General features: G+C 55.9%; 4 protein-coding genes across 6 annotated transcripts; 3 read left to right on the top strand and 1 right to left on the bottom strand.

Annotated features, from left to right (window-relative positions):
• Positions 1 to 136: 136 nt before the first annotated feature.
• Positions 137 to 4,005, bottom strand: LOC135285398 (T-cell surface glycoprotein CD3 epsilon chain). Its single transcript, XM_064397647.1, has 8 exons — positions 3,488 to 4,005; positions 2,491 to 2,511; positions 2,214 to 2,228; positions 1,887 to 2,087; positions 1,500 to 1,652; positions 1,101 to 1,147; positions 281 to 814; positions 137 to 181 (listed from the first exon to the last, which is right to left on the bottom strand). Exons 1-7 carry the CDS (start codon positions 3,534 to 3,536, stop codon positions 758 to 760), a joined length of 543 nt encoding a protein of 180 aa, XP_064253717.1. The 5' UTR covers positions 3,537 to 4,005; the 3' UTR covers positions 137 to 181; positions 281 to 757.
• Positions 4,006 to 5,387: 1,382 nt separating this feature from the next.
• MPZL2 (myelin protein zero like 2) lies at positions 5,388 to 10,603 on the top strand. Its single transcript, XM_064397867.1, has 6 exons — positions 5,388 to 6,103; positions 7,455 to 7,618; positions 7,951 to 8,161; positions 8,628 to 8,772; positions 9,162 to 9,249; positions 9,745 to 10,603. Exons 1-5 carry the CDS (start codon positions 6,049 to 6,051, stop codon positions 9,220 to 9,222), a joined length of 636 nt encoding a protein of 211 aa, XP_064253937.1. The 5' UTR covers positions 5,388 to 6,048; the 3' UTR covers positions 9,223 to 9,249; positions 9,745 to 10,603.
• A 1,476-nt stretch (positions 10,604 to 12,079) lies between these two features.
• MPZL3 (myelin protein zero like 3) lies at positions 12,080 to 19,047 on the top strand. Its single transcript, XM_064397728.1, has 6 exons — positions 12,080 to 12,161; positions 13,522 to 13,688; positions 14,098 to 14,308; positions 15,213 to 15,378; positions 16,078 to 16,141; positions 18,066 to 19,047. The coding sequence occupies exons 1-6, from the start codon at positions 12,080 to 12,082 to the stop codon at positions 18,090 to 18,092; spliced, it is 717 nt and encodes a 238-aa protein (XP_064253798.1). The 3' UTR covers positions 18,093 to 19,047.
• Positions 19,048 to 19,483: 436 nt separating this feature from the next.
• LOC135285446 (junctional adhesion molecule-like) lies at positions 19,484 to 26,058 on the top strand. Of its 3 annotated transcripts, none has more exons than XM_064397725.1 (9): positions 19,484 to 19,956; positions 20,697 to 20,840; positions 22,484 to 22,532; positions 23,770 to 23,927; positions 24,350 to 24,575; positions 24,655 to 24,766; positions 25,063 to 25,123; positions 25,330 to 25,425; positions 25,584 to 26,058. In XM_064397725.1, the coding sequence occupies exons 3-9, from the start codon at positions 22,490 to 22,492 to the stop codon at positions 25,743 to 25,745; spliced, it is 858 nt and encodes a 285-aa protein (XP_064253795.1). In that variant the 5' UTR covers positions 19,484 to 19,956; positions 20,697 to 20,840; positions 22,484 to 22,489; the 3' UTR covers positions 25,746 to 26,058. The 3 variants fall into 3 exon arrangements, with proteins under 3 accessions (XP_064253795.1, XP_064253794.1, XP_064253796.1); XM_064397724.1 differs by having other exon boundaries at positions 20,697 to 20,812; XM_064397726.1 differs by lacking the exon at positions 19,484 to 19,956 and adding an exon at positions 20,561 to 20,584.
• The last annotated feature ends 1,456 nt before the right edge of the window (positions 26,059 to 27,514 follow it).

Raw genomic sequence — 27,514 nt, forward strand, 5'->3', positions numbered from 1 at the left:
TTCACCCGTGCTGCACCCCACTTGTGGGGTTTCACTGCCTGCAGGGCTGCAAACAGTGAGGAGGAGGAGGCCAGGCTGTGAGGGGAGAGCAGGACCAGGTCAGGGGCAAATCCCCTGAGGAGGATCCGCTCCCAGCCCAGGGAGCACCAAAAGCAAGTCGGGGCACACAGGCTAGAAAAACCTGAGGGAAAAGCAGCAGGAGCAAATCCCCTCAGGAGGATCCACTCTCAGCCCAAGGAACACCAGAAGCAAGTGGAAACACTCAGGGCAGAAATTAAACCTGAGGGAAAAGCAGCAGGAGCAAATCCCCATAAGAAGGATCCACTCTCGGCCCAGGGAGCACCAGAAGCAAGTGGAAACACTCAGGGCAGAAATTAAACCCAGGGGAAAAGCAGCAGGAGGAAATCCCCCTGAGGAGGATCCATTCTCGGCCCAAGAAACACCAAAAGCGAGTGGGGGCACTGAGGGCAGAAATTAAACCTGGGGGAAAAGCAGCAGGGGCAGAGAGAAGTGTGAGGGGAGAAGGAGACCAGGAACGCCCAGTGAGGCTGCAGTCCTTTAATGGGAAGGAAATCTCTTGCCAATGTGCTCATTTCTGCTCCGGGCTGGCACACGCAAGCACACGCCGGGGTGGGACAGCACATCCCTGTCCTGTGGCCACCGGGCTGAGCCCAGAATGCCAGAGGCCCAGCAGAGCTGCAGGGAGCTGGGGACGGGCTGGGCAGAGCTGCTGGTGCCAGGCTGCCATCACGGAGGTTCAGATGCCCCTGGGTGCCAGGCCTGCGTACACCTCCCGCTGGCCCTTGCGGATGGGCTGTGGGGAGACATGAGCAGAGATCCCCGTCAGGAATCCTCACCTGAGCCCACAGGGCGTGGAGAAAAGCTGGGCAGAGCAGGGGCAGTGCCCCGGGAGCTGCAGCTCTGCCCCCACATAAATCCCATGGCAGCGCCAGGGAAAGGGGCTGTGCCCGCACCACCCTTTTCCCTTTTCCTGCCAGGAAATCTGGGAGCTTGGCTGGATGCTTCTTCAAGGATAATTGACCTGAAACAGCCCCAGCCCTGGCTGTCCCTCCCCAGGGATGGAAAGGGACTGTCCTCACCTCGTAGTCCGGGTTGGGAACAGGGGGAGGCCGCTGCATCCTCTGACCTGGAACAGAGGCACACAGAGGGTGAATCCCTGGGGTTCCTGCCACGAGAGGCCTCCAGGCTGATCCCAGGGCCAGGCACACCATGGAACAACTCCCATGGATTTATCCCGAGCTCCTGAAGGGCCAGCTGCTGCCAGGAGCTGCAGGGCTGGCTTCAGCACAGCGGCCTCGAAATGGGTTCCATTGCAGCAGCCAGCCCATCCCTGCACAGAGCCAGCCTGGAGAACACCCCAGGGGAGCAGCAGCATTGCCTGGAAGCTCGTGGGGAGCGGAGGATGCAATGAGAGGGTTTCCTGGGTGCTCAGAGGGTGGCACGGATCCCTTTGCAGGGATGCCTGCAATGGCTCTCACCTCGTGGCCGACTGTCCCCAGCAGCGCTGGCTCGTCCCTTCCTGCTTTTGCTGAAGTAATAGACCAGGATCAGCACGCCCAGGGTGATGAGGAGGTCTGCAGTGATGATCCCTGCCACGGTCAGGGCGTCCAGCTCCTCACAGGTGGCACACACTGCAGGGATGAGGGCAGGGGATGCTCAGAGCCCAGGCCTGGCACACCCGAGGGCTGGCACGGGGCTACGGGCAGCTGGGAAGGGGAAAAGGGCAAACTGAGGGGGAAAGGGAGAGTCCTTCTGCCAGAAACGGGCTCTGGGGCTGGCCTCAGCAGCACCACGTTCACCCAGCACTGAAAACCCAGGGTCAGCCCCAAAAGCACTGCGATGTGAGGTGAGGGGGCTGCGCTCACCTTTGGCGTTCAGGTACAGCTGATGCTCCTTGGTGCCCGAGGAGCAGCTGAGGTTGGCAGGAGTGCTGTCATGGTCCTTTATAATGAACTTCCTCTCCCTGGTGTCCTGGGTTTTCCCAAACAGGTCCCACCGGATGTCCTCGTCCTCCAGGGGACACGTGATGGTCACCGTGGTGCCAGAAATCTCCACCAGGAATTCCCCTTGGGAAGACACGCCAATGAGACAGGAAACCAAGGGCAAAAGTCAAATATTTCTACCTGAGTTTTTAGCCAGTACAGTCTTGATATCCCGCTAAACGCTAAAGAATGATGGTAAAATGCACTTACCCTCCAGTTCTTCACCTGCAAAACAGAAAAAAAGGAGTGTTAAAAAATCATCTCACCATTGCCTCACAGTGTTGGAAATGCCCAACACTGGTAATAATTAGGGACCAATTTCTCCAATCAGTAAGACCACTGCCAATCAATGAACAGTGAATTTTTCCTATCCTGCAATATTTACAAAATTAAATTCTTTCTATTTGACTCTTAGTCCTCACTTTTGAGGCATATTTGGGGGTTTTAGCATGATAAATAGTCAAGGATGGCAGTAAAATACACTTACCCTCCTGAGATGTGGTGCCAACTGCAAAAAAAAATTAAAAAAAGAATAAGACAAGTTAATTAATTGAGGTTCAGATATCACACACCTTTCCTACTCCCAGGACACCCTTTCTGAGCTCAGCTGCTCGAGAGAGATGTTTATAATCTCACGTTCGTGCTGAAGGCATCAGAAATGTTCTGGTGGTGAGACAGGATGTTGTTGTGAACTTGGAAGCCATTTTCAACACAGCCTAACGCAGAATGGAAACTTGAATCATTTTCCAACCCAGCTCAGAGCAAGGGTTGTTATTGCAAGATGCAAACCCCGAAACTCTGCTTTGTTATCATGGAGCAAACAGTGCTGGGAAATCCTGGTAAGAACCCCTGTCCTCTGCAAGAGAACTCGCTGTAAACCAGTTTATCTGTGTGGGTTTTCTGCCTTGTAGGAAACAACTTTGCTCCATGAGAGGCTCTGGAGCTGGAGTATTAAAGAGTTTTTAAGAGGTGTGAATCATATTTGTGATTTCCTTTAAAGACATTTGTCCTTTTGCAAAAAGTAACAAATATAAGCAACTGCAGATTTGAATTCCACAGCGGACTTGGCTGGAGAGAAGGTGACCTGATGGTTTTTATTTTACATAGGTACATTTAAATCTGGAAAAAGAACAGGCCACTGATAAACCACGTCTTTTATCTTCACAAAGATTGGTATTTGCAGGACTTTGGCAGAGTAGTTGGAGTCTTGTAACAACTCTAAATGCATTACCTTGCCCATTAATCTCTCCTCATTACTGGGTTCTTTAGAACTTTTACAGGTACTCTGCACTTCATCCCAAACCAGGGGCACCCCAAACTGCCACCACACCCCTGACATCCCACCAAGCCCGAACCACCTACCCAGGACCACCAAACTTGGGGGAAAGGGCAGGGATAAAGGATAAAACAAATTAAGGAATGTGGAAGCTTGCAGCTCACACTGCACGGAGCTCGGACCCTGCTGCTGAGGTTTGGGGACTCACCTGCACACAGCAGGAGCCCCAGGAGGGGCAGGCACTGCTCCAGCCTCATCCTCGCGTTCCTCCTCCTGCTGCTCCTCTCCACCACATCAGACTGGCGTGGCTGTGGCAGGAAAGGACACGGAGGCTTTTCTAGAAAGAAGATTGTTTTTCCCAGAATTTCCACCGACCCGAGCAGGGCTGGGGGACTCACTGTTTCCAGATCAGCCAAGGCAGACCCAGACACGTGAAATCAGCCCAGGTCAGGAAGTGCAGAGGCTCAAAATGTCTTTGTGGGACGTCACTGCCAGCCAGGGGTGGCTGCTCTGCTCTGCAGCAGCTCTGCAGGGCTCGGGACAGCTCCTGGGAGGAGAGAGAAACGAGCTGGAATCAGGTTTGCCATCAGGACCTTCCCAACAGCTTCTCAAAGTGAGAGCTTGAGAGGCTCCAACTGCAGCAAAGGACTTCACGTGGAATCCCAGCACGGTTTGGGTGGGAAGAGACCACAAAGCCCATCTATAAAGCCCATCCCATCCCTGTCACAAACAGAGACACCTTTCACTGTCCCAGGCTGCTCCAAGCTGTCCAGCCTGGCCTTGGGCACTGCCAGGGATGCAGGGGCAGCCCCAGCTGCTCTGGGCACCCTGTGCCAGGCACCCCCACTCCCAGGGAACAATTCCCAATTCCCAGTATCCCATCCATCCCTGCCCCGTGGCAGTGTGAACCCGCTCCCACTGTCCCTACAGCTGCTGACCACGAGCCCCTCTCCATCTCCCTGCAGGCACTGGCGGGTTGGAAGGAAGGAGCCAGGAGCTGCACCCAAAGCTGAGCACCCCGAGCCGTGCCCGGGCCCAGAGCCGAGGCCATCGCCCCCTGCCCATCCCCTGCCCACCCGCCCCTCTCTCCAGGCCCTATCCCAGCAGCATTTTTGGGAGGCTCTCCGGCTCGGGCGCTCCCGATGGAAGCGGCTGGCCCCACTAGAGGGGGCTCCAGGCCCGGCCAGCTCCGCAGCCGGTCCGGGTCCGTGCCAGCCGGGGCTTGGGGCACGCACGGACCCCGGGCCACGGGCCAGGGCAGCTCCGGGCTCTGCCCGCGGGCATGGATGCTGGCAGCCACCACCCTTTGGTGATCCTGCCTTGGTGGGACATCAGGGGGCAGCTGGGATGCCCGCTGGTTTGGGATGAATGCAGAGTTCCTGTAAAGGCTCTAAAGGGACACGGGGGGAGGCTGCTGTGCCCCATTTCCTTTATTGGGGGGGCTCTCCTTGGCCGTCAGGGCTTTCTTTTCCTTATTTATGTTCCCAAGTAGAACATCAGAGAATGCAGGTTACTGGTGAGCGTGCCAGGGACGGGCTCTTCTCTTAAAAGTTGGTGTTTCGTAAAAGGCTGAAGATCAGCAGAAGTCTGCAGGCAAAGGGGCTGTTGCCAGCCCTGTGCAGAACCAGGGTTAGGAAGTGGCAGCAAATTGGCTGCTAAACTTTAAACGCAGCCTGAACAAAGCCCCAGAGTGATAAATATTCACGGTGGCAGGGAACAAAAGGAGGCGATATGCTGGAATTGTAACTGAGTGGAAATCTGGGGAGATGAAGTGATGAAGGGCTAACACGGGACCAAATCATTCCAGGAAAATGGAGACGCTTGGTGTCCCGGAGGCGTTAGCACACACGGGATTCCCTGCTCTGCTCGGGGGACAATCCAGCGAGCTGACGGCCTCAGTGCTGGTTTTCCACCGAGAATCTCTGAAGGGAACCCCTCAAACACGCAGAGGTTGGGGCACCCTGCAAGGGAAATGGGCACCAGGCACGAGTGGAAGCGGTGACCTGGGATGACTTCTCGGGACGGAGGGTGAACCAGACACAAGCACTGCCACTCGGTGATTTATGGCCCTCGAGTGCAAACATCCTCACTTTGCCAGCACACAGGCTCTGGGCGGTTTCACGCTCCCACAGCAGCCACGTGCCGACTGCGGAATATTTTGTGTCCCACGGAATTTCTCACTTGTTGGAATATGGCCGGGCTGGGCCCATTTTCCACCCGATTTTTCTCAGAATTTCCCAAGCTTGGGAAGTTGGCTACAACCAAGGAACGTTCAAATCACTTTAGGGTGTCTGTGCTTGGTGGGACATTTCCATCCTCTGGGCGAGGGCCCGCAGTGCGGCCACGGACTGGCAGTTTGGGGCGGCTCTTTTTAGGATCGTTTGCAGGTTTTTTTTTGCCGAACAAATGGCCCTCATTCCTTCGAGCCACCTATGAACACCTCCGGGCAAGTGTTCTTTTACCTCCCACAAGAGGGGAGTGGTTTCGGGTGGCGGCTGGGAGGAGGAATGATTGCAACACAAAAGAGCAGGGGAATATGGGAGGGAGAAGAAATTCACCTTACCTTGGGAATCGCTGATTTACGGCAGGGCTGAGCGGGGCCGGGCACACCTGGGCACGGGCAGGGCAGCGCCCACCTTCCCTGGCAGGCCGGGCTGGGGGCAAGGAACCCGCCCCGCTGTGCTGGGAAGACTTCGAGAAACTCATCTTTGAGCCGGTCACGGAGAACCCGAAGCGGATTTGCTTTTGCAGCCCGGGTTTGTCGCCCCGATGCGCGGCCGCGCCTGGCTGGGCGCTGCGCTCGTCCTTGGGGCGCAGCTCCGAGGTAAGGAAACCTGTCCCGCCCTCACTCCCCTCTTCCGATCCCTGAATTATCCCCAAGGATGAGGCTTTCCCCCCGTTCCCTCTACGATTCTTCCTGCTCGGGGCTCGCTGGAAGCGGCACGAAGCGGTTGAGTTTCTTCCCCAACAGGTTTGGGCGTATTCCGGGGGAAGAGCACCGATCTCCTCCCTGATTTCCTCCTCAGCTCCGCTTTCAACGCCTTTTTCCCTCCTGCCAGGAGTCTGAACTTTACTCCCAGCCTTTCTTCTTTTTCTTTTTTTTTTTTTTTTTTGCTACCTTTGTTCCTAAACAGTCGGGGATTGTCCAGGAGCTCCGGCTTCAGATCTTTACACAGCAAAGGCTCCAGACTGACACGAAACTCACCTGAATTTTCAGTGGTTTATATAAAAACACCTGGATTTTAATAAAAACACATCTTCCTTTCCAAAATGCATCAGCGCACGGATGTAATCTGCCTTGGAAAAAAAGCATTTTACTCTTATTTCTCTCTTAGTTCTTTTCGAGGAGTTTAAAATGAAAGGATTTGGCACCGAGTCAATGTATGAACAACGTGATCTCTGCCAGCGAGGTTTCTCACGTGTGAATACTCTCAATGCTTTGGCATTCCACGTCTTTTTCCCTTTGAGATAAGGAATTATTTGGAAGGAAGTGTTTAGTCATAAATTATTTCCAAATACGTCTTTGTTCTGAAGCTGTGTTTTACAACGCTATATAAGCTTTTTTTTGGCTTGAATCACACTGGGGTGAGCTATCTTCCTAATGCGACAGGATATTGATACTTTCTCTTTCATTCACCAGCAAACCATTAATTTTTCTTATTTTTCATTTTCCTCCTCTCTTTTCCTTGCTCTCCTTCCTGCTGCTTGTCCCTTTTCCAGGACAGCATCGAGTGAGTGATGCTCACTTATTTTTAAAGCAGCAGCCATGGTGGTTGTGGGGATGTTTCTTGGGAAAACAAACCCACATTTACCTTGAGGATTTCCTCTAGACCCGACTGAATTTACCTGCAGTTGCCCAGCTGGGCTGTAAATCCTCTAAAACTGGCTCTGGATGTGCCAGCACGAGGCATGCACGAGGCTGAGTAGAAAGTGTAGAAAGGGAAATTCCAGCATGGGAAATGGCAATTATTGGGTGGGTCCAGTCCGGTTTGAAAGGGTTTTTCTGAATAAATCTGCAGGACCACCCACCCTGGAATGCCTGAGGGGCGATCCCTTGCCAGCACAGATAAGGCTCCCGGGGAGGTAAAGCCGATAAGAGCAGGGCTGAGCTCACTCCGGACACTGATTTCCCCCTGATTTATTTTTTTTTTTTCCACTGATTTTTTGCCCTGCAGTGTGGCTGGCGGCAGCAGTGGAAGTTCACACTGCCAAGGAGGTGGTGGCCGTGAACGGCACCAACCAGCGGCTGAAATGCACCTTCTCCAGCAGCAGCCCCGTGAGCCAGCAGCTCTCCGTCAGCTGGAACTTCCAGCCCGAGGACCTGAGCGCTCACGAGCCGGTGAGTGAGATCCCCGTGCTCCCTTCCAGGGGCTCCCCCCACCCCAAAACCCAGCGCTGGGTGAGCAGTGAGTGGGTACAGGCACACCCAAAGCCACAGGTACACCCGGGCCTTCGGCACTTGCGGTGATTAATCGAGTCCTGTTTATAGACTCTGCCTAAAAAACACTCTTGTGTCTGGTTTTGGGTGGTCAGGTGAAAATATTTGTGGCTTTACAAAGCTGACACCACGGCTGAGCCCTGTCTCAGGTGACATCCTGCACCTGACAGACTTCAGGAATCTCCCAGGTCCCTTCCAGCCCAGGCCATTGGATGTTCCCGTGACTTTTGCAGGTATTTTATTACCTGAAGGAGCCCTACGAGCCCCCCTCGGGAAGGTTCAAGGACCGAGTCACCTGGGATGGGAACATTGAGCGCCACGATGTTTCCATCATCGTCTGGAACCTGAAGCCCAGTGACAACGGGACCTTCACCTGCCAGGTGACAAACTGGCCAGACGTCTACGGCACCATCGGGGAGGTGCGGCTCCGGGTTGTGCAGAAAGGTGAGAGGCCAAGAAACCCCCAGAGGTCGTGTGGGTTTAAGCAGAGTGGCATTCTTTTAGGAAAAAATTTTTCACTGGAAGTATAATAAAGCACTGGAATGCTCTTCCCAGAGAGGTGGTGGAATCACCATCTCTGATGTGTTTAAAAGAAAGGCTGGACACGGCACTTGGTGCTGTAGTCTGGATTCTGAGTTGAGGTGTTGGGACATAGGTTGGACTCGAGGATCTTAGAGGTCTCTTCCAAGCTCAGTATTCTGTGATTCTGTGTGCTTCTTCCACACCTGGGAAAATCATGGGATTTCCCACATGGATTTCCAATGTGGAAATCATGGGAGAAGAGGGGTGGCAAGCAGAAAGCACGAGGGGAAAAGAGGAGCCCGAGGACAGGTTTCATTCACAGATACAGCACCCCAGCCCCGTTCCTCCTGTGCGCCCCTCTGCTCCATTCCTGTGTCTCTCCCCACAGTGAGCTTCTCCGAAATCCATTTCCTGGCCGTGGCCATCGGGTCGGCCTCGGCGCTGATGATCATCGTGGTGACGGCCGTGATCATCTGCCGGCAGCGCCGCAGGAAGGCGCGGGACAGGAGGCAGGAGGCGGCAGACGCCGAGCGGTGAGGCCGCGCAGGGGAGGCTCCCGGGACACCTCGGGGTTGATCTCCAGGGCCCTCCTGAATCCTTGGCTTGGACCCTGCGCGGATGCAAAACGGCCGAGCCAATTAGCGCTAATTGGCCGCGTGCAGGCAGAACAGAGCCCCAGGATGGAGAAGCTCTGGAGTCCTCAGCTGGCTCTTGTCCTTCTCAGTGGCTCCTCACTCAGAAGGACGCAGCTGCTGAGGTGGTGGTGGGCAGATGACCACCCTGAGCTGTGGTCACCTCTCGTGTGGCACACTCACCATCTCACCTTGGGTGTGCTGTGTGTGACTCAGGACATCCTGCTGCTCTGCCTGACACTGATTTGGGCTTCTTTTCTCTTTTTTTTTCCCTGCCATTTTTATAACAGTAAAGAAAAAGAGAGCCTGAAGATGGGGGAAGAAAAGGAACACATTCCATTGGAAGATTAAAGGTCTTTGCTGGTGTGCACAATGCAGGTACCCATCCAAACCTTCTCTGATTAACGTCTCAGTGCTCCTGTGGACTCCCCAGGACATTCCCTCGGGTATTTCCCTGCTGTTCACAGTCAGAACTGAGGCCACAGCCACACTTTGCTGTGAGGATCCTTCAGAGACAGCTGAACAATCACAGCCTTTTAATGTACAAGAGATTCCTCCACCCTGCCGTTGAGGAGCATTTGTAGGAAAGCCATTGTTGCTGCTTTCCATGGCATTCCTGCTTTGTAGGTGAAGAGGAATGAATTACTTCCCTTTTGTCAGTTTAGAATCTGCTTTTTGATTACTTTAACCCTTATTGTTTTAAAATTGCAACAGGAAGTCTGGCACTGTGTCCATATTCATTGTCTTTGCTTAAATGTGTCAGCACAAATTTTACCCACACTTTCTGAGGTCAGCAGTTGCCTCTATTATTTTGGTTTTTGACAATAACCCTGAGTAATGGGTGTTTGTTTTTCTTACAATCTTTCTTCTCAGGTGCTTCCAAAGCAGCTGGTGAAAGCTTGTAATTTGGGGTGTTAGAACAAAGCTGGATTACAGACGCCCCACGCTGCCGGTTCGGAACCTCTGCTCAACCTGAAAGTCTTGCATGGAAAGAGGGTGACTTTACATGAGCTGTGAATTCCCTCCAGTGAAGCAAAGCAGGAGGATCTTGCCCCACGAACAAAGAACTTCCCTTCATCTTCTCACCTGCGGGACGGGAGCATGGCTCCTCTGGAAGATGAAAGTGCCAAGGCTGACTGAACAGAGGGCTGGGAGGCGTTTGAGCAGATGCACTCCTGCACCTTAGAAACCACAGCGTGCCTTCGTGCTGCCCTGGCTTTACTCCCTGAGACTCCTCCCTGGCATCCTGAGAAGGAGGACTGAGCAGTGAGGTCTCAGCTGGCACAAGAAACCTCCTTGGAATCCCTTTTCTACATTAGATGGACAGAGTTAGAGCTGGGCAAGGTCTGCTGTTTGTCATCAGGGGTGACATTCACCAGCCAGGGTGCTTTGCACATCCTTCTCTGGCAGCTTTGGGGGAATTTGGGGGTTGAGGAGAGTTTTCTGCCTGGGTTCAGCATCTCCCCCCGTTCCCATTCCCACTCTCGCTATCCCAGTGCTCCCCCCTGTTCCCCAAAACTGGAACCCATGGATTTCTAACGGTGTCTAACCAGCCCCAAACCGATCCTGTTACAGTGTTTACCCAGCCCCAAATCACAGCATTGGCCTGATTGTTTGTAGAGTGTCTTTATGGCTTTATAACCCCTGAAGTGCCAGCGTTCCCTGGCTCTTCCCTGCCTGCCTGTTTTCATTTGCACTCGCCTGTGTTGTAAATAAAGGCACCTTGCTGCGAGCTGTGCTGGTGTGGAGTGGGCTGTGCCCTGGGGACCCCTGACTCCTCAAATGAGCAGATTTGTCCCCAAAATCAGGTTTGTTACCCAGTGTGCAACAAACCAATAATAAAATACTTCAGGGAGACATTGATACTGACTGCAGAGGAGCCCAAGCCCGGGTGCTTGGTGGTGTCCCACAAATCCAGCACATCCACTGGACTTTCACCACCATTATTTGTGCACAGAATTCACAGTTAGTAACTCTCCAAGTCCAGCCCCTCTCTTACAATGGGTTATTAATTCCCAGACAAGTTGTGTCACCCCAGGCAACTTCTGTGCCTGCTCAGGGGCAGGCTCTTCACCTGGCCGGGGTCTTTTTCACCTCTAGGTGTGATTTTTGGTATTATAACCAAGATAGTTCAGCTCTAGGATATATAAATCGGGTGTTTAGCCCAATTAGCAATGTACACACAGACACACATCAACATCTTGATTCATTACGTCCCTAAAACTTGTGTGTTCCTTGGCTAAGGCATGCAGGATGTTCCCCTGATTAGGTCTTTTTTATTTCCTGATTGTGCTTGAAAATCTACACAGATCTCACAGCAAGGAACTTAATAATGTAATCCTGACACATTCCTCGTTTTGTGGGCACCCAAAAAAACCCCCAAAGCTCAGCGAGCGGGCTGGTGGTGACAGGAGCCTCGGGGATTTGGGGACAACGCGGTGGCCGTGCTGGCCTCTCCCAGCAGGGCTGCCCAGGTGTGCCCACCCAGGTCTTCCCAGGTGTGCCCAGGTGTTCCCTCCCAGGGGTGCCCAGGTGTGCCCAGGTGTTCCCTCCCAGGGGTGCCCAGGTGTGCCCAGGTGTTCCCAAGTGTACCCAGGTTTCCCACCCAGATCTTCCCAGGTGTGCCCACGTGTTTCCAGCCAGGTGTTCCCGCCCTGGTGTGCCCAGGTGTTCCTGCCCTGGTGTGCCAGGTGTGCCCAGGTGTCCTCAGATGTTCCCAGGTATGCCCAGGTTTTCCAGGTGTTCCCTCCCAGGTGTTCCCTCCCAGGTGTTCCCAGGTGTTTCCAGGTATTTCCAGATGTTCCCTCCCAGGTGTTCCCAGGTGTTTCCAGGTGTTTCCAGGTGTTCCCTCCCAGGTGTTCCCAGGTGTTTCCAAGTTTTCCAGGTGTTCCCTCCCAGGTGTTCCCTCCCAGGTGTTCCCTCCCAGGTGTACCCAGGTGTTCCCTCCCAGGTGTTCCCTCCCAGGTGTTCCCTCCCAGGTGTACCCAGGTGCTCCCTCCCAGGTGTTCCCACCCAGGTTTTCCAGGTGCTCCCTCCCAGGTGTTCCCACCCAGGTTTTCCAGGTGTTCCCTCCCAGGTGTGCCCAGGTGTTTCCAGGTGTTCCCTCCCAGCTGTACCAGACGTTCCCAGGCGCCGCGGCCATTTCGGGGCTGCCCCGCCCTCACCTGCGCCAGGTGAGCGCCATGTTCCGGGGCTGAGCCCGGCCGGGATGCGGCGCCCAGGGCCGGCGGGGGCCCGCGGCCGCCTCCCCCTCCTCGTCCTGCCGCGGGAGGCTCTGCTGCTGCTGCTCGGTAACGGGGGGCTCCGGGGCCGGCACGGGACGGGGGCGGCGGTGCCCGGGGGTCCCGCGCTGGAACCGGGCCGGCAGCGGCTCCAGGGCCGGGGGTGGTCCCGGGGCAGGGGGAGGCTCGGGAAGGGGGTCCCGGTACTCTGGGGGCAGGGGGAGGCTCGGGAAGGGGGGTCCCGGTACTCTGGGGGCAGGGGGAGGCTCGGGAAGGGGGGTCCCGGTACTCTGGGGGCAGGGGGAGGCTCGGGAAGGGGGGTCCCGGTACTCTGGGGGCAGGGGGAGGCTCGGGAAGGGGGGTCCCGGTACTCTGGGGGATCGGGGAAGCTTGGGAAGGGTGGTCCCGGTACTCTGGAGGATCGGAGAAGCTCGGGAAGGGGGGTCCCGGTACTCTGGGGGATCGGGGAAGCTTGGGAAGGGGGGTCCCGGTACTCTGGAGGATCGGAGAAGCTCGGGAAGGGGGGTCCCGGTACTCTGGGGGATCGGGGAAGCTCGGGAAGGGGGGTCCCGGTACTCTGTGGGATTGGGGAAGCTCGGGAAGGGTGGTCCCGGTACTCTGGGGGATCGGGGAGGCTCGGGAAGGGGGGTCCCGGTACTTTGAGGGATTGGGGAAGCTCGGGAAGGGGGGTCCCGGCACTCTGGGGGATCGGGGAGGCTCGGGAAGGGGGGTCCCGGTACTTTGAGGGATTGGGGAAGCTCGGGAAGGGGGGTCCCGGCACTCTGGGGGATCGGGGAGGCTCGGGAAGGGGGGTCCCGGTACTTTGAGGGATTGGGGAAGCTCGGGAAGGGGGGTCCCGGCACTCTGGGGGATCGGGGAGGCTCGGGAAGGGGGGTCCCGGTACTCTGGGGGATCGGAGGGGCTCGGGAAGGGGGGTCCCGGTACTTTGAGGGATTGGGGAAGCTCGGGAAGAGCCGTCCCGGAGCCGAGGGAGGCTCGGGCAAAGGGCTGCCCGGAGCGGCGGGTGTCCCGGGGCGGAGGGAGACTCGGGGACGGCCGCAGCTGAACGGGGCAGAGGTGGCTGCGCACCCTGGAAACAAGAACTGAGAGCATTCACTGCTGTGGGGAGAGCTTTGACCCTGCGCGTGTGAAATTCAGGCGCTGTGGGCAGAACCGCAGAGCAGCGTTGCTTTAAGTCCCTAAAGCTGGTCCTTGGTAACCCGTCAGAGACCCGGCTGGTTCCATTTCTCAGCTCCTTGTCTCCACATCTCAACATCCCCGGTGGCTCCTGCAAAGTTCAGTGCTGGGGAGGGAGCCACTGATGTGCTTTAGTCCCTGAATTCTGCCTGACCTGCACATTTTTGGGACAATTTTTGCACCTCTCAGGTAGCCAGAAATGAATCCCTGCCTTTTGTGCCTGTTCCATCAGGTGTCTGCAATGCTCTTTCCCTGGAAATTAAAGCCAGTGCTAAAGTCCGAGCTTTTGTGGGAGAGCAAGTGCTGCTGAAATGCTCCTTCAAGTCCAGCTCGCCCATCACGGAGAGCCTGCTGGTGGACTGGACCTACCGGCCCCTCGCTGGGGGCCAGATGGAGCCCGTAGGTGGAACAGGGCCAGGCCTCTGGCATGCTGGAAATGGGAATTTTCTGTTTGCTTTGCTGGGCTGCTGCCTCACTTTGCGGTTTAGGATGCTCCTTGTTGTCTTCTTTCCTCTGTAAAATTTCTTTGGTGTTATTTTGGGGGAAAAAAATGTTCCAGGTAAATACAAAATGGCATAATAATGCTAAAGTAGATATATTTAGGGGATTGTCACAAGTACTGCACAGGATGGCTGAAAAGATTCACTTTGTTGCTTTATTTCTCTTATATAGGAAATATTCTTCCTGACTTGTTAATGTGACATTATTCCTTTCTTTTTACAATGCAAAATTCCTTTACTTTTGCACTGCAAAAGCAGTTCGCTCTGCGTGTTCTACTGCCACAATTCCTGCCTTTCCCTCCTCGCAGATTTTTCATTATCAGTCCGTCCCCCACCCCACGACAGGGGGCAGGTTCAAGGACAGGATATCCTGGGTCGGGAATGTCGCTAACGGTGACGCCTCCATCGCCATCCTAAACCCAGAGCTCAGTGACAACGGGACGTTCATCTGCAGCGTGAAGAACCCTCCAGATGTTTATCACAACATTCCCCAGACCGTGCTGGTGGTTACAGAGCGGGGTAAGGCTCCCTGCCCTCGCTTTGGCCTCGCCCTGTGACAAGAGCTGCTTTGTGGCATCTTGGGATTCTGAGCATCACGTGGGAAATGCTCCCTGGACTTCCACGCTGGAGTTTCAGCAGGGGTTGCCTCAGCCCCGCTCTCTGAGCCCAGTGCTTTGTGAACTGCTGAATTGATTTGGGGCAGCAAGGGACGGGGGGAGCTGTGGTGACAGCAGAAATCAAAAGTGGCCCTTTGTTCCAAAGTTTCAGCCTCCGCAAATTGCAGCAGAACAAGTTAAACATTGAGGAAACGCTGCCCTAAAAATAATCTCCACATCACAGCGCTGATTGTCAGTACCAATTTCCTCATCTGCCCTGCGTGCCAGCCCTGCCCCAAATTCCCAGCTCAGCCGTGCTGATGGGGCTGTGTCGTGCCTCCCTCTGCAGCTCCCTCCCTCTGCACCTGAGCCTGGGCTGGCTTTGGGGACAGGAGCCCTGCAGGTTTGGGGACAGGAGCCCTGCAGGTTTGGGGACAGGAGCCCTGCAGGTTTGGGGACTGCAGGTTTGGGGACAGGAGCCCCACAGATTTGGGGACCTCAGGTTTGGTGGCAGGAGCCCCATAGGTTTGGGGACCTCAGATTTGGGGACCCCAGTTTTAGGGACAGAAGCCCCACAGATTTGGGGACCTCAGGTTTGGGGTCAGGAGCCCCACAGGTTTGGGGTCAGGCGTCACACAGATTTGGGGACTGCAGGCTTGGGGACAGGAGCCCCACGGGTTTGGTGGAAGGAGCCCCACAAGTTTGGGGAGCACAGGTGTGGGGACAGGCTGTTTCCAGCCTGCCAGCCCCTTGTCTCTCGTGGCAGGGCCACCAGGCCCAGTTTTTGTCCCAGAGGCTCAGGCAAGCCGTGCCTCGCTGTGTTTCAGGCCTGGTCTTCCAGCTGAGCTCAGCTGAGCTGCTGTCCATCCTGGTGTTCCTCCCTTCTGCCCTCGTGGTCATTCTGCTGCTGCTGAGGATGAGGAGGAAATTCCGGGTGCTGAAGGAGAAAGGAAAATATGGCTACAAGAAATCCTCCATCGAAGTGTCTGATGAGTAAGCCCTGGCTGGAGCCTGTATTTCCACTTTGGGGTGTTGGCTCAGGCACGAGGGATGATTTCCCCACTGTCCTTCAGCACAAGCCCAGTGCAGTCAGTCACTGGTGTCTGCTGCTCACCCAGCAGGCAGAGAGCTTTGGGAAATCCCTGAGCTGGAGCACAGACCCAGTGCTGCACATCCCCTTTTTGCTGCCATTCGTGTGAGGAATGCCGTGGAACTGAGGCAGTTTGGGGTCAGACTTATTTCACTTCTGTAATGAGGTTTATTTGAGCCTGAGTCAGCAGGGTGTTTTGCATGTGTGTGCTGCATTTTGGGGTGAAGTCCCCACAACAGCAAAATAAATCTAATAATGCTATGTGTGGTGGGCTGAGCAGGGATGCCAGGTGCTGAACTCCCTTCTGCTCAACCCCTTGCAGAATGATTTTTTTTACTGCAGTCTTTTAATGATTTGATTGATGGTGTAAGATTTGCCAGCCTAAAATCAACTTTTGTTTGGATCTTTGTGGCACTGAAGTGCCACCTTCAAAATGAGGCACCTGGCAGCTTTCAGTACTTTTGGCTTTGCTGTGCTGACTTAAAGGCTTTTCCTCACCATGAAAAGCTTCAGTTCCGTGTGGTGCCACCAGAATTCACAGTCCAGAGGAGGCACTGGAGTGTCTGGGGGAAAGTCCAACCTGATTTCTGCTTTCCCTGCAGGCCTGAGCCCTCAGACACAGCTGGCTGCGGGGGCAAACTCAAGGAGTGGTGCCTGAACTGCGTGGTAAGTGGAAGTTGGTGTTTTCACAGCGATTTTACCAACTTGGGTGCTCAGAGGAGGTGCTGAGGGCAGCAGGTAGAGTGTCCCAACACCCCTGGGTGCCCAGGGCTGTGCCAAAGGCTCCTCGGAGCTTCCCAGCTGCAGGGAGTGAGAGCTGCTGGGGAAGCTGTCCTGACATCCATCAAACTGATTTTTCTGGACTTGATTGAGTCAAAGCTGTCACTTTGAGGTGACAAATCGGGGTTGAAGTGCCAGCTGCTCTGGGGTTCCTTTAGGGGCTCTGCACGAGCAGCTCGGGGCTGGCAGTGACCCTCAGCCCTCTGTGTGTTTGCAGAGCTGATCTTCCTCCTTTTCCCTCCTTTTCATCCAGCGGAGCATTGCGAAACCCTCGCGGTTTGTTTGTTTGTTTGTTTGTTCCTGCTTTTTTGTTTGTCGCGCTCTCTGAAGTGGCGGCTGCCTTGTAATTCTGCTGCTTCCCTCCCCAGCCCGGCAGCAGCTCCTGTTAATCAGTGCCTGTGCTCCGGCCCCTGAGTGCTTTTGCCACCTGCTGCCCTTGTTTTGTGTGAGTCCTGCCTGCTGGAATGGGCAGCCACATTCCAGAGTAATGCCCAGTTCGAGAGGGCTTTCATTCTTTCGGTGTCCTACAGGGCGCATTTCCCTCTGGGGCACCTTTGCCTCTCGTGCACACGCTCAGGACGTGAGTTTAGGAGAGTTTAAATATGTGTTGTTTGATTCGCTCTCCTAATGGCAGTGATTTTAAACGTCCTAAATGGCCCAGCCTTCAGACAGGCGTGTGCTGATGGTTTCTATTAGATCCAGGGTGAAAAACAGGCAATTATGTAAGTTGTACATAAAATATTTACAGTTCTGCATGAGACGCGGCAGGCACAGAGCTGGGAAGGAGGTTTTGGAGAGGTGGGGGAAGCAGGAAATGCCAGAGCTGCCTCGGGAGGTGGGAGGGCTGCTCCCGGTGATGTTCTGGAATCGGGGAGGTGCCGGGAGGAGAGATGGGGAAGGATGGAGCCCCAGCTCGGTGAGGAAATGCTGTCAGGACTTGGGAGATCTTAAAAGTTGAAAACTGTCCTCTCACCCCCGGGAGGAGTCAGACCGGAATGATGAAACCCTGCTGCTCCCATGGCAGTGCTGTCAGGTGTGATCCTGTGCTGCCTGGTACTGAAATATTTACCTGCCCACGTCTCTGAGAACGCTGCCCTCTCACTTTAACAATTCTGCAGTTTTGAGGTCTCTCTATTGTGCTTTTTCGTGCTCCATATGTGACAAAAAAAATTAAAATCGTGAAGCCAATGGAAAATCTCTTTAGCCTGCAATGTCTGGGTGTCAGTGCCAGCCTTGCAGAGCTGAGGTGTTTTGGTGAGATCTCAGATTGTGGGGACACCATCAACGGCCTGCTGTGAGCACAGCAGCCAGGGGCTTCTAAAAGTGGCTGAAAACCAAAAACTGGGGCTGCTCAGGGCTGTGCTGCGCTTTCTGGCTCATCTTTAGCTGCTGCTTCTCTTAAAATGCATTTCACCTGTGGGTTATAGCATGGTGGTTATGTCTGGGAGAAGTCAAACAGATTCAGTGCTTTACTTTTATTTTTTTATATATTTGTATTTATATATTTATATATTCATATTTATAGTTATGTTTATGTTTGTATTTATACCTATATTCATAATTATATTTATATCTATATCTATATGTCTGTATTTCTATATTCCTCTATGTCTATATTTCTATATTCCTATATATTTCTATTTCTAGCAGTGGTTTTGCAAGTCCTCTGGCTTGTTCAAGCACAGCAGGATTTTTGGGGAGCATTCAGGCTCGTGCCAGAAGCCCAGGCAGGCTCGGCTTTTGGCTAAACTCATGGCTTGGTTCATTTCTTCACACATAATCTCAGTTTCTCTCCATGTTCCCCGTTTAGGACACGGATGAGGAAGATCCCTACTGACTGAAGCTGTGGAAAAAGACCAAAATTACAGCACTGAAAATCATGGTCAGACCCTCCCAGAGGCTGCTGGCTAACCAGTGCAGACTGAAGGACGTGCTCTGCTCTTGGTGGATTGGAGGAATAATGCTGATGGGATCATTCACTTCTGTTTAAACACAAAATAACGATTTTCTAAGAATCTTTCTCATTTATTGGGGAAAAGAAAATCTCTTGCCCTCGGATCTGTGGGGCCCAGAGAAGCCTCAGTGCCTACAGTGCCAATGTGCCTTGGTTTTCCTGCAAGTTGCTTTGGTTCATTGGTTTTTGGGGTTTTTTTGGTGACATCTCTCTTTTCCCGAGCTCTGGAAATCCAACTTTTTGAAGTAAAGGCTGCTCCAGCTCTCTGGGCACTGCCAAGGTTTATTCTCAGGTTTTTGGAACGTGCTGACTCACACCAGTTTGATGAAGTGATATCTGGCATCCTCTGTGCTGGAGTGAAGAGAACCTACTGCTTTTGAAGTATTTTTGTATTTTTTTATTCAGCTGCATCACTGGGTACCGCTCCTTCTACCTGTAGAAGCGAAGCACAAGTCACAGAAAACAATTTATTTTTCTTTTTTGAAATCAGAAATGCAAATGGGGACTCTGTTTCTGGGGACACACAACCCCATCTACCTCAGCCACGGACTCAAGCACTGCCCTAAGGAATGTTCTCTTTGCAGTAGTTGTTTTCTTCCTCCCTTCTTCTAGGACCTGCTTTAGGGAAATGGTTCACTGTTACTTCCCCTCGATGAAGGGCATTTCCTCTTTCACCAGCCTTATCCACCAAGGAATGGCAGAGAGCGGTGGAATTCACCCACTCAATCCCTAAAAAGCTGCTTTCTTTCTGTATCAGTCAAACATTCTCCTTTTACAGATGTGCTCCAGGTTTACTGCTGATTTTGCTGTGCAATTACCAATAAATTGCATTATTCCATTCTGGGCTCTGGGTCTGTTTATTTGGCTAAATACAGCTGAACCCATAAAACTGCCATGCGGACGTGGAAAAATTATATATTAAAAAAACCCTAAAGGTTTTTAGGGAGCAGATTTAACCCTAAAGAGGAGAAGTACCAGGCCCCCCTTGAGCATCTCTGCAGCTTTCAGGTGTGGTGAAGCTCTCCCTAAGTAGGTCAGCTGTAGATCTGTGCCTCCAGATAAATGCATTTTCCCCTGTCTGCTAAAAAACAATATTTCAAGTGTTTGTGCTCCCTGGTGACACAACATCTCTGTCAGCCCAGCTTTCCTGGGAAAGGCTGCTGGGGGATCAACAGCCCGGGGGAAGTGGCTTTGCTGTTCCCCTCTCAGCACTCACGACTTCCCCTGGGGCACCAAAAGCTCTTTTTTTTGCTGAAAAATGCTGCATTTCAGCTCTGCCTCCTTGGCCATGAGTGTGTGGATCCTGGGTAAATATTGCTGGTGCAAAGCTGAGCTGCCACCTTGGAGCTGTGAGGGGTGCTGGGCTTTCTTCTCCTCTGCCACACGTATGGAGATTTCTTGGTGTGGTGATGCATGCAAGTAGAGATATTATAAAAGAAAGGCCTTAGAAAATCAGGCCTAAATTACCTAAAATCAGGCTAAATCACCAGCTGGCCTGACACTCCTAAGTGCAGCTAGCTCCTAGTTTCTCATAAGTTAACCAAACAACCTGTTCCAGAGAGGAAAACAGGCTGCACTTGTAATAACAAGAAATTTGTCCTGTGAGAATCAGTGAACAAAATATGCAAACAATCCAAAAATAGAGAGATTTGATGGAAAGTTAAAATGCCATTTACCAACCAAGGAATGAGCAAGGAATCTGCTACCCAATTGGAACTGAACACAGGGTCTGTGAAAAATGAGTTATGTGAGTAAAGAAGGGGCTTTTCTGCATGAAAAAACTGAGTCCTGTCTGCTTTATTGCAGCAGCGTGCCATGGAGGCCACTGATACTGGAATGGGGAGAGGGAAAACTGGAATGGGGAGCAGTGGGATATGGAATGGAGAGAGGGATGCTGGAATGGGGAGCAGTGGGATACTGGAGTGGGGAGAGGGGATGCTGGAGTGGAGAGAGGGGACACTGGCATGGGTAAAAATGGGATGCTGGAATGGAGCACAGGAGCTGCTCTGGTGTTTCAAGGAAAGAGGAAAGGTGACAATGGGCTTTCAAAGCGGCCAGCGGGGTTGCAGCAGAGGCAGATCAGAGCCTGGTGTGTGTTTCAGAAGGAGGCAGCTGCCCGTGCTGTCTGTGCCAGGCAGGTTGAGGGCCCTGGCAGCCCCAGGAGGAAGGCACAGCCACGTCACCCAGAGCTGCTGCTGCTGCCCCACTGGGACAGGATCCAGGGTGCAGACTGACAGATCTCTCAGCAGCTCTGGTCCTAAAACAACGCAGGAGGGAGCACGGGGTGTGTGCAGGAACCTCTGTGTCCAGGAGTGGTCATTGTGACTGGTCAGGCCAGTCCTCACCTGGGCCTGAGCCCCAGCTCTCCCTGTCAGGTGCCTCCTGGAGCTGCCCCATCACCCCTCTCGGGCCGATGCGTCTGCAGCTGGTTTCCCCTCTCTGTTGCACATCCTAATTTTTTGTTCTGCTTCCTCTTGCGTGTGAAAGTGACCATCAGACCCAACCTGCCAAGAAAGACCTTGCATATGCAACCTCCTGATGATTTAGCAACTGTTTCAGATGTTCCCAATTCAGACACTGAATCAGCTGCTGAAGAACGCAAGGTGAGCTGACTTTTCCAGGCCACTCTAGGTGAGTGATTTTTGCTGTAATATTTATTTCTGGATGGTTTTTTAAATTTGTTTTTCCTGAGAAGAGAATCGGGGGAGCAGAAATGTTGGTGACTCGGGTGCCATGTGCAAAAGCAGGGGATGTGAAGGCCATGTGGTGGCTGTGCCCCTTTCCCCAGTCTGTTTGGGAGAGGTGATTTGGATGTGTCAGCACTGGCACGCACAGAGCAGCCTGGTGAGTGGGTGCTGGCTCCAGCTGGTGCCTCCCAGCACCCTCTCCCTGCTGTGTGTCACTGAGGGAGACCCTGCAAAAATGTGCTCCTAGCCAGGACCAGAAATCCTCCTCAAAACCAGGGCAATAAATCCAGCGAGGACCTGGTGGCAAATACAGCCCAGAGCCCCAGGAGCTCTGGGAGGCTCTGGGTACAGAAATCTCAGCTCTGCAGTCAGACAGGACTGGGGTTGAGCTGGCTGCTGTTTTGGCTGCTGCAGGTCCTGGGAGGTGCAGCTGTGCAGGTTTTGGCAGTGGCTCTGGGAAAGCAGGGTGCTGTGCCTGCTGCCCTGAGCTGTGCTGAGGGCCCTGGGGCTGAGCAGGAGCTGTGTTTGTAGGTCGGCTGTGCAGTGAAGTGTGTCACGGCAGAGCTGCACAGAGCACAGCAAAGCACGCAAAAACCCAGCCCAGAGGGGTCCTGTGCTTGGAGAGGCAGATGCCAGAGAATTCCAGAAGGTTTGCTGCCACTTCTCAGGGTTTCTTGTTTGTGCAAAGGGCAGGGTGATGAAGGAACAAAGCTGTAGTGATTTTCTCAGCCTAGAACTGATCCAAGGGTCCCCAGCAGCTGATTCTGGGTCTGGAATCCCTGTCTGAGCCTCTCACTTGCACAGTGGAGCAAAACGAGAGAAGCCACCAAAATGCCAGAGATGATTCAGCTCTTGTCTTTCTATTATTTCATTTCTGCATTATTGGAAAAGACCTGCTGTAATGCAGCCTCAATTGCAGCTTCACTGAGGGCTCTCGGGCAGGAGAGCTGCTCTCATAGCACTCACCCTTAACAGCAGGGCACAGCTGGGAGTGGTGGAGCAGGGACAGGGCAGCAGGGTGCTGAGCCCTGCCTGCCTTGTGGCACTGCCTGGCACGCTCCTGGTGGTGCCAGCCAGTCCTTCCCGGGCTGCAGGATAAATCCACGACGTGCAGAGAGGAGATGTCGGCTTTATCCTGAGAGATGTGGAGCAGGTCAAGCTGAACCCAGGGATCAGGTGTGGCTCTGCTCCAGCAGAGCCTCTCATGGCCTGCAGCACCCAGGAGCAAGGATTAGATCTGGAGTAGGGGGTCTTGTTTTAGGACCCCGCTTCTCTGAGGAACAGAGTCAACAACAGTGAACATCTCAGCTCAGATGTCAGAGGCTTGACCCCTAAACCACTGGAAAGCATCGTGACTTACTTAGAGGAAAAGATGAGGGGGCTGAGCCCTCTCCCCCATGTTCACTCTTCCTTTCCAGGCTCACAAACCAGAGCCCTGTCCCTGCCCTCTGTGCTGTGCTGACTTCCAGCCTCCCAACCTCGGAGGCTGCACACCAGAGTCTTCCTCTGACCTTGAGCTGGCTGCCAGTCCTTGGTGTCCTGCCCCAGGGACACTGGAGCATGTGTCACCTGTGCTGTTCTTTTCAGAGGGAGATGAAGGTGTTGCTGAGCCTGGCCCTGGTGCTGACATGGCTGGGTAAGCTCTGAGTTTTATTCCCCTTTGCTTTCCCCTCTGCCTTTGCTCTCAGAGCCATCAGTGTCTCTCCTGTGGTGAGCACCCTCTGGAGCTGCTCCTCTCCTGGGTGCCAGTCCCTCTCTGGCCCTGAGTGTGCTGCAAACTGCACTGCCATCCCTGGACTGAGGCTCCAAGGCTTTGAAAGAAGCAGAACTGCTTCACCAAGTCTAAACACAGGGAGAGGTTCCCAAGGTATTGATTTTGGCTCTGCTCGAGGCAGGCAGCTCCCCTGGCCTTCTCCGCTGGCAAATATTTGTCATTTCCAGCTCCTCAGCTGGTCAAGACCAACAGAACTTGTTTGGGAAGCTGCAGCACTTTGCATTCATTATTTACAGGGTTTCAGACAAACACTTGGTGCTTGGCCAGGGCCCAGCCCTCGGTGGCTGTGGACAGGCTGGGCGCAGTGGCTCAGCCACGAGGACGAGCCTACCTGTCTGAGCAGCTCCCCGGAGCTGAATCAGCTCAGCCAGCTCTCAGCAAACAGCACCAGAGCCTCAGCCCCCCTTCAGGGCCACTGCAGGCTGGGGCAGGTGGGGCTGATGAGCTCCAGTGACGTTTGCTGCCCCAGTCATTTCAGAAAATCTTTTGGTACAGAGAAGACTTTTAATCCCCTTCTTGCCACACAGTCTGCAGCCCAGTCAGCCGCAGCTGCCTTGTGCAGGTTGCCAGCTCTGTGCTCTTTGATGTTCCCCTGGTTTGCTTTTTTCCCACTGTCCAGCTACTCTAGAAAGCTGTGGTTACATGGCCAGACAAGCACAAGCCCAGGTCTGGAGCCTGTGAGCAAAGGGGAAGGAAGCCAAATGGGCAGTGAGGGAGGAACTGAAATTCGTGTGAAGCGCTCGAATCGCCCCTGGCCTGGTACAGATGAGAGCAGCACAGGTTCTCCCAGCCTGTGAGTCACAGGCACAGCCCTGCAGGAGCTGCAGGCTTTGGCTCCGAGGCGTGGAGAGGGCAGGGGTTGTGCTTCCCAACTCCCCCTCGGCTGCATCACAGGCAGCAGCCCTTGGTGTGGCGGCGGCAGGATGTGCTGCCCCACATCCCAGGCACGCCACGAGCAGGGGTCAGGCACGGGCTGGGCCTCTGCCCCGCTCAGGGCCGTGAGCCCCAGGCTTCCCCGGAGAGCAGAGAGCGATGGGGACAGGCAGGCTGCAGCTGGCCGTCCTCCCTGGGCTCATCCTGCTGGCCCTGTCCCCGGCAGGGCGGTGCAGCGGCGCTGCCGCGGTGTTCACGGAGCCCCAGCTCCGAGCTAGGGCTGGAGACTCCGTGCTGCTGCAGTGCCTCTTCCTGGACCCCGACAGCAAGGGATGGACCCTGCACAAGGTGGACTGGCTGCACAAGGCAGGAGCTGGCACGCAGGTGGGTCAGGCCAGGGCTGGCAGGAGAGGGGACAAGGGGCTGGTGGCAGGGGAGGGAGGGTGAGGCAGCCGTGGGCAGGCTGTGGGGAAGCAGCCATGGGAAGGCTGTGGGGAAGCCCATTGTGGTCACCAGGCCATGAGGAGAGGAAGTTTTTGTAAGAGGAAGAAGGGTGCCCGTGTGGGGGCAGTTCTCACAGCACAGGGGGAGCTCTGCTCTGCGTGCTGCATCCTGGGGCTTTCCCTGGGAGTGCCGGGCTCTGGGAGTGCACAGGGAGAAAGTGTGAACTGAGAGCTCTTGAGGAGGGACGGGCACCTGCCATCCCGCACCTGCCATCCCGCACCTGACATCCTGAACCTGCCATCCCGCACCTGCCATCCTGAACCTGCCATCCTGTACCTGCCATCCCGCACCTGCCCTGGCAGGAGGAGATGGTGTTTTTTTACTACAGCAACCACGGCGTCCCCGCGGGCCGCTTCAAGCAGCGGGTGCAGTGGCGGGGGAACACGTCCCGCTGGGACGGCTCCATCCTGCTGCAGGACCTGCGCCTCAACGACAGCGGCACCTACGAGTGCGAGCTGCGGCTGCTGGAGACCAGCAGCGTCTTCAGGAGCCGCACGGTGCTGCTCGTCAGCCCCGCGGCACCCAGAGGTGCGCCACGCTCCCCGCCCGCCTGCCCCGGCTCTGCGGGTCCCCGCGGTGCCATCCCCCGCTCGCTGTCCCCCCGCAGGTGCCGAGGATGTCGCGGCCCCGAGAGACTCCGGGTTCTGGCCGGCAGTGGTGGGCTGTGGCTGCGTGGCCGTGGTGGTGGCGTTCCTGGCCGGGCTGTGCGTGAGGAAGAGGTAAAAACGCTGCTCTGGGTTGAGGAGGGGAGGAAGCGGCTCCCCGCAGCCCTCCCTCCCTGGCCGGGCTTTGCCCCGGTGCTGCCCAGGTGGGGGGTGCCAGCCTCCTGCTGCCATCTAGTGTCACCGTGTCCCCTCGGCTCCCAAACCTCCTGGGCTGTGCCAGCAGCACGGGTATCCCGGCCCGGGTGTGTGCTAAGGGATGTCAGTGTCCCGGGAAAAGGAGGGAGGGACAGGAGCAGCGGGTGATGCTCTGGCCGGAGGTGACAGTGACACTGCCGCTGCCTTCCCTCGAGGTTCGCAACCGTCACAGCCCTGGAGAGGATGGGGAGGAGCAGCAGCAAGGGCAAGGCAGAGGTGAGAGCTGAGAGTGGAGGGGCCACCGGGCTGGGGGTGTGGGCTGGGTGCTGGGGAGGGGATCCCACCCTGCCCTGGCACCGGGGGCCGTTTGCGGGCCAGCTCCAGCCGTGGCTCCTGCAGCTTGCCCTGTGGCTGGGCTCAAGCAGCCCCTGGGTGTGTTTGGGGGCTGCTCAGTCCCAAAGAGCCTGGTCTGCCCCTCGCAGGAAGCACTTTACTCCTCAATCCCTGGCGCTGAGGTGCCCAAGGCTGAGCAGGAAGCAAAGAAGAAGCGGAGAGCTGAGGACACGTACATAACCATGGTGAGGAGCTGCAGCAGGCGTGGTGGGACCCCCACACCACTGCCCCCCTCACCAGGGCCTCACTCCCTGTGCCAGGCCCCATCCCGTGCCCCCTGCCCCCTCCAAACTCAGCCTGGTACCCGTGGTGAGGCTCACACCTTGTCCCTTGCTCCCTGCAGCACCCATCTCACTGCCGGGACAACGGCGTCTACGTGGAGCTGGCCAAGAGGGCCATCCCGTCAGAATGGATGGCAGAGGCGGCACAGGGGCATGGACAGAGCCAGGAGCCCCACAGCAGGCCAGAGGAGGCACTTCCCCAGCCCCCAGAGAGGCAGAAGTAGCTGTGCTGTGGCATGGCAGCCCCTTTCCAGGTGTGCCCAGGACATCTTTGTCACTGTGAGGACTGAGAACTGCTGGCACGTCACTGTGTGCCCCGTGCCAGGGCACTGCTGGGCCACCCCAGCTGTATGCAGGGGACCCCTGTCCCCCCAGCTCTTGCCCCCTGGACTCAAGGGTGGGCACAGCTCACGCTCCAGCTCTGATCCTGGCCCAGGGTGAGGATCCCCAAGGGGGGAGACGCAGCAGGAGCTGTGACAGTATTCTTCTGTAGATAATAAAACTCAGGGAGTCCTCCCTGATGCCGTCTTTGTTTTACCTCCAGCCTGACCATGTGATGTTCAAGCGTGCCAAAATCCGCCTGGCCCAGGGCCTGGCAGCCCCTGAACCCATGTACAGCCTGGCACGGGGCACCCGCCAGCCCCAGGCGGCAGCAAAGCCAAACGGGGCAATAGAGGCAGCAGGATGGGGGCTGAGGGGAGCAGCACAGAGCCCAGGGCAGTGGGGTCCCCCTGTGTGTCCCCTGTCCATGGGTGAGCAGCCAGTGACGGGCAGCACTGGCCGGGAAAGCACAGCCACCCCTCACGGGCCCCGGGGGAGCACAGCCGCCCCTCACGGGCCCCGGGGGAGCACAGCCGCCCCTCACGGGACCCCCAGCGCTGGCCGGGGGAGCACAGCCGCCCCTCACGGGGCCCGGGGCAGCGCAGGCCGGGGGAGCCCAGCCGCCCCTCACGGGGCCCGGGGCAGCGCAGGCCGGGGGAGCCCAGCCGCCCCTCACGGGACCCGGGGCAGCGCAGGCCGGGGGAGCCCAGCCGCCCCTCACGGGACCCCCAGCGCTGGCCGGGGGAGCACAGCCGCCCCTCATGGGACCCGGGGCAGCGCTGGCGCTGCTCCCGCTCTGTCTCGGGAGCCGGGCGCTATCTATCCCGGGAGCCGGGCGCTATCTATAGATGTTTGACAGCTGCAGGTGCGGAGGCAGCGGGACCCTCCGCCTCACGCCGCCTCACTGCAGCGCCGCGCTGCGCTCCTTGGTTCTCGTTGACACCCGGCTCTCTTTTCCCACGGACCCAGATTAGGATGAGGCAGCCCCGGGGCTGGGTGGGGGCCGGGGGTCGCACAGGGACTTTGGAGGGTCGTGGCAGCCCTGGCAGCAAACAGAGGGGGCTTTTCCTGCTCAGGATGGCTGGCAAAGGGCTGTTTGCTGAGCAGAGCTGCCGTGCCTCCTCTCCCTGCTGTCCTGCTTCTCCTCCTGGCTGTGGTCAGGCAGCAGAGCCCCTCTGCATCGCTCCCTCTGCATCGCTCCCCTCTGCACCGCTCCCCTCTGCAAGGCTCCCCTCTGCAAGGCTCCCCTCTGCATCTCTCCCTCTGCATCCCTCTCCTGTCTGCATTGCTCCCTCTGCATCCCTCTCCTCTGCATCCCTCCTGCCTCCCCGGCCCGGCTGCACAGAGCTCTGCCCAGGCTCTGGGGCATCCTCGCCTCTGTCCCTAGGGATGCTGTCCCCGCAAATGCCACCACGCCGTGTCCCGGGGCCCGAGCAGCGCTGTCACTGTCCCTGTGGGCTCCAGGAGGTCACTCCTTGTCTCCTGCCCCCTTTCCTGCAGCTGGACCCCAGGGCCCAAAGGCTTCCTTGGGGCTGCAGAGGGGAGCAGAGACTTTCCCCTGCCCTGCTGCTGCTGGGCAGAGCCTCGCTGGGAGAGGAGAGCTGAAACCCCGGGACAAGAGGCTGCTGGAGAAGGGCAGGGAGCCTGCAGCAGTCTGGCAGCCCTGGGAAGC

This window comes from Passer domesticus, chromosome 23 (assembly GCF_036417665.1).
Source record: "Passer domesticus isolate bPasDom1 chromosome 23, bPasDom1.hap1, whole genome shotgun sequence".
Lineage (NCBI taxonomy): Eukaryota > Metazoa > Chordata > Aves > Passeriformes > Passeridae > Passer > Passer domesticus.

Bases quoted from the DNA above. Each gene is read 5' to 3' on its own strand.
- MPZL2 (XM_064397867.1), top strand. From the start codon at position 6,049: ATGCGCGGCCGCGCCTGGCTGGGCGCTGCGCTCGTCCTTGGGGCGCAG. The intron at 7,619-7,950 runs GTGAGTGAGATC...TGACTTTTGCAG, and splicing joins ACCTGAGCGCTCACGAGCCG to GTATTTTATTACCTGAAGGA. The intron at 8,162-8,627 runs GTGAGAGGCCAA...CTCTCCCCACAG, and splicing joins GCTCCGGGTTGTGCAGAAAG to TGAGCTTCTCCGAAATCCAT.
- MPZL3 (XM_064397728.1), top strand. From the start codon at position 12,080: ATGCGGCGCCCAGGGCCGGCGGGGGCCCGCGGCCGCCTCCCCCTCCTC. The intron at 15,379-16,077 runs GTAAGCCCTGGC...CTTTCCCTGCAG, and splicing joins TCCATCGAAGTGTCTGATGA to GCCTGAGCCCTCAGACACAG. The intron at 16,142-18,065 runs GTAAGTGGAAGT...TTCCCCGTTTAG, and splicing joins AGTGGTGCCTGAACTGCGTG to GACACGGATGAGGAAGATCC.
- LOC135285446 (XM_064397724.1), top strand. From the start codon at position 19,875: ATGCCATTTACCAACCAAGGAATGAGCAAGGAATCTGCTACCCAATTG. The intron at 22,533-23,769 runs GTAAGCTCTGAG...TGTCCCCGGCAG, and splicing joins CCTGGTGCTGACATGGCTGG to GGCGGTGCAGCGGCGCTGCC. The intron at 24,576-24,654 runs GTGCGCCACGCT...GTCCCCCCGCAG, and splicing joins CAGCCCCGCGGCACCCAGAG to GTGCCGAGGATGTCGCGGCC.
- LOC135285398 (XM_064397647.1), bottom strand. From the start codon at position 3,536: ATGAGGCTGGAGCAGTGCCTGCCCCTCCTGGGGCTCCTGCTGTGTGCA. The intron at 2,512-3,487 runs GTGAGTCCCCAA...TTTTTTTTGCAG, and splicing joins GGGGCTCCTGCTGTGTGCAG to TTGGCACCACATCTCAGGAG. The intron at 815-1,100 runs GTGAGGACAGTC...GTCTCCCCACAG, and splicing joins TTCCCAACCCGGACTACGAG to CCCATCCGCAAGGGCCAGCG.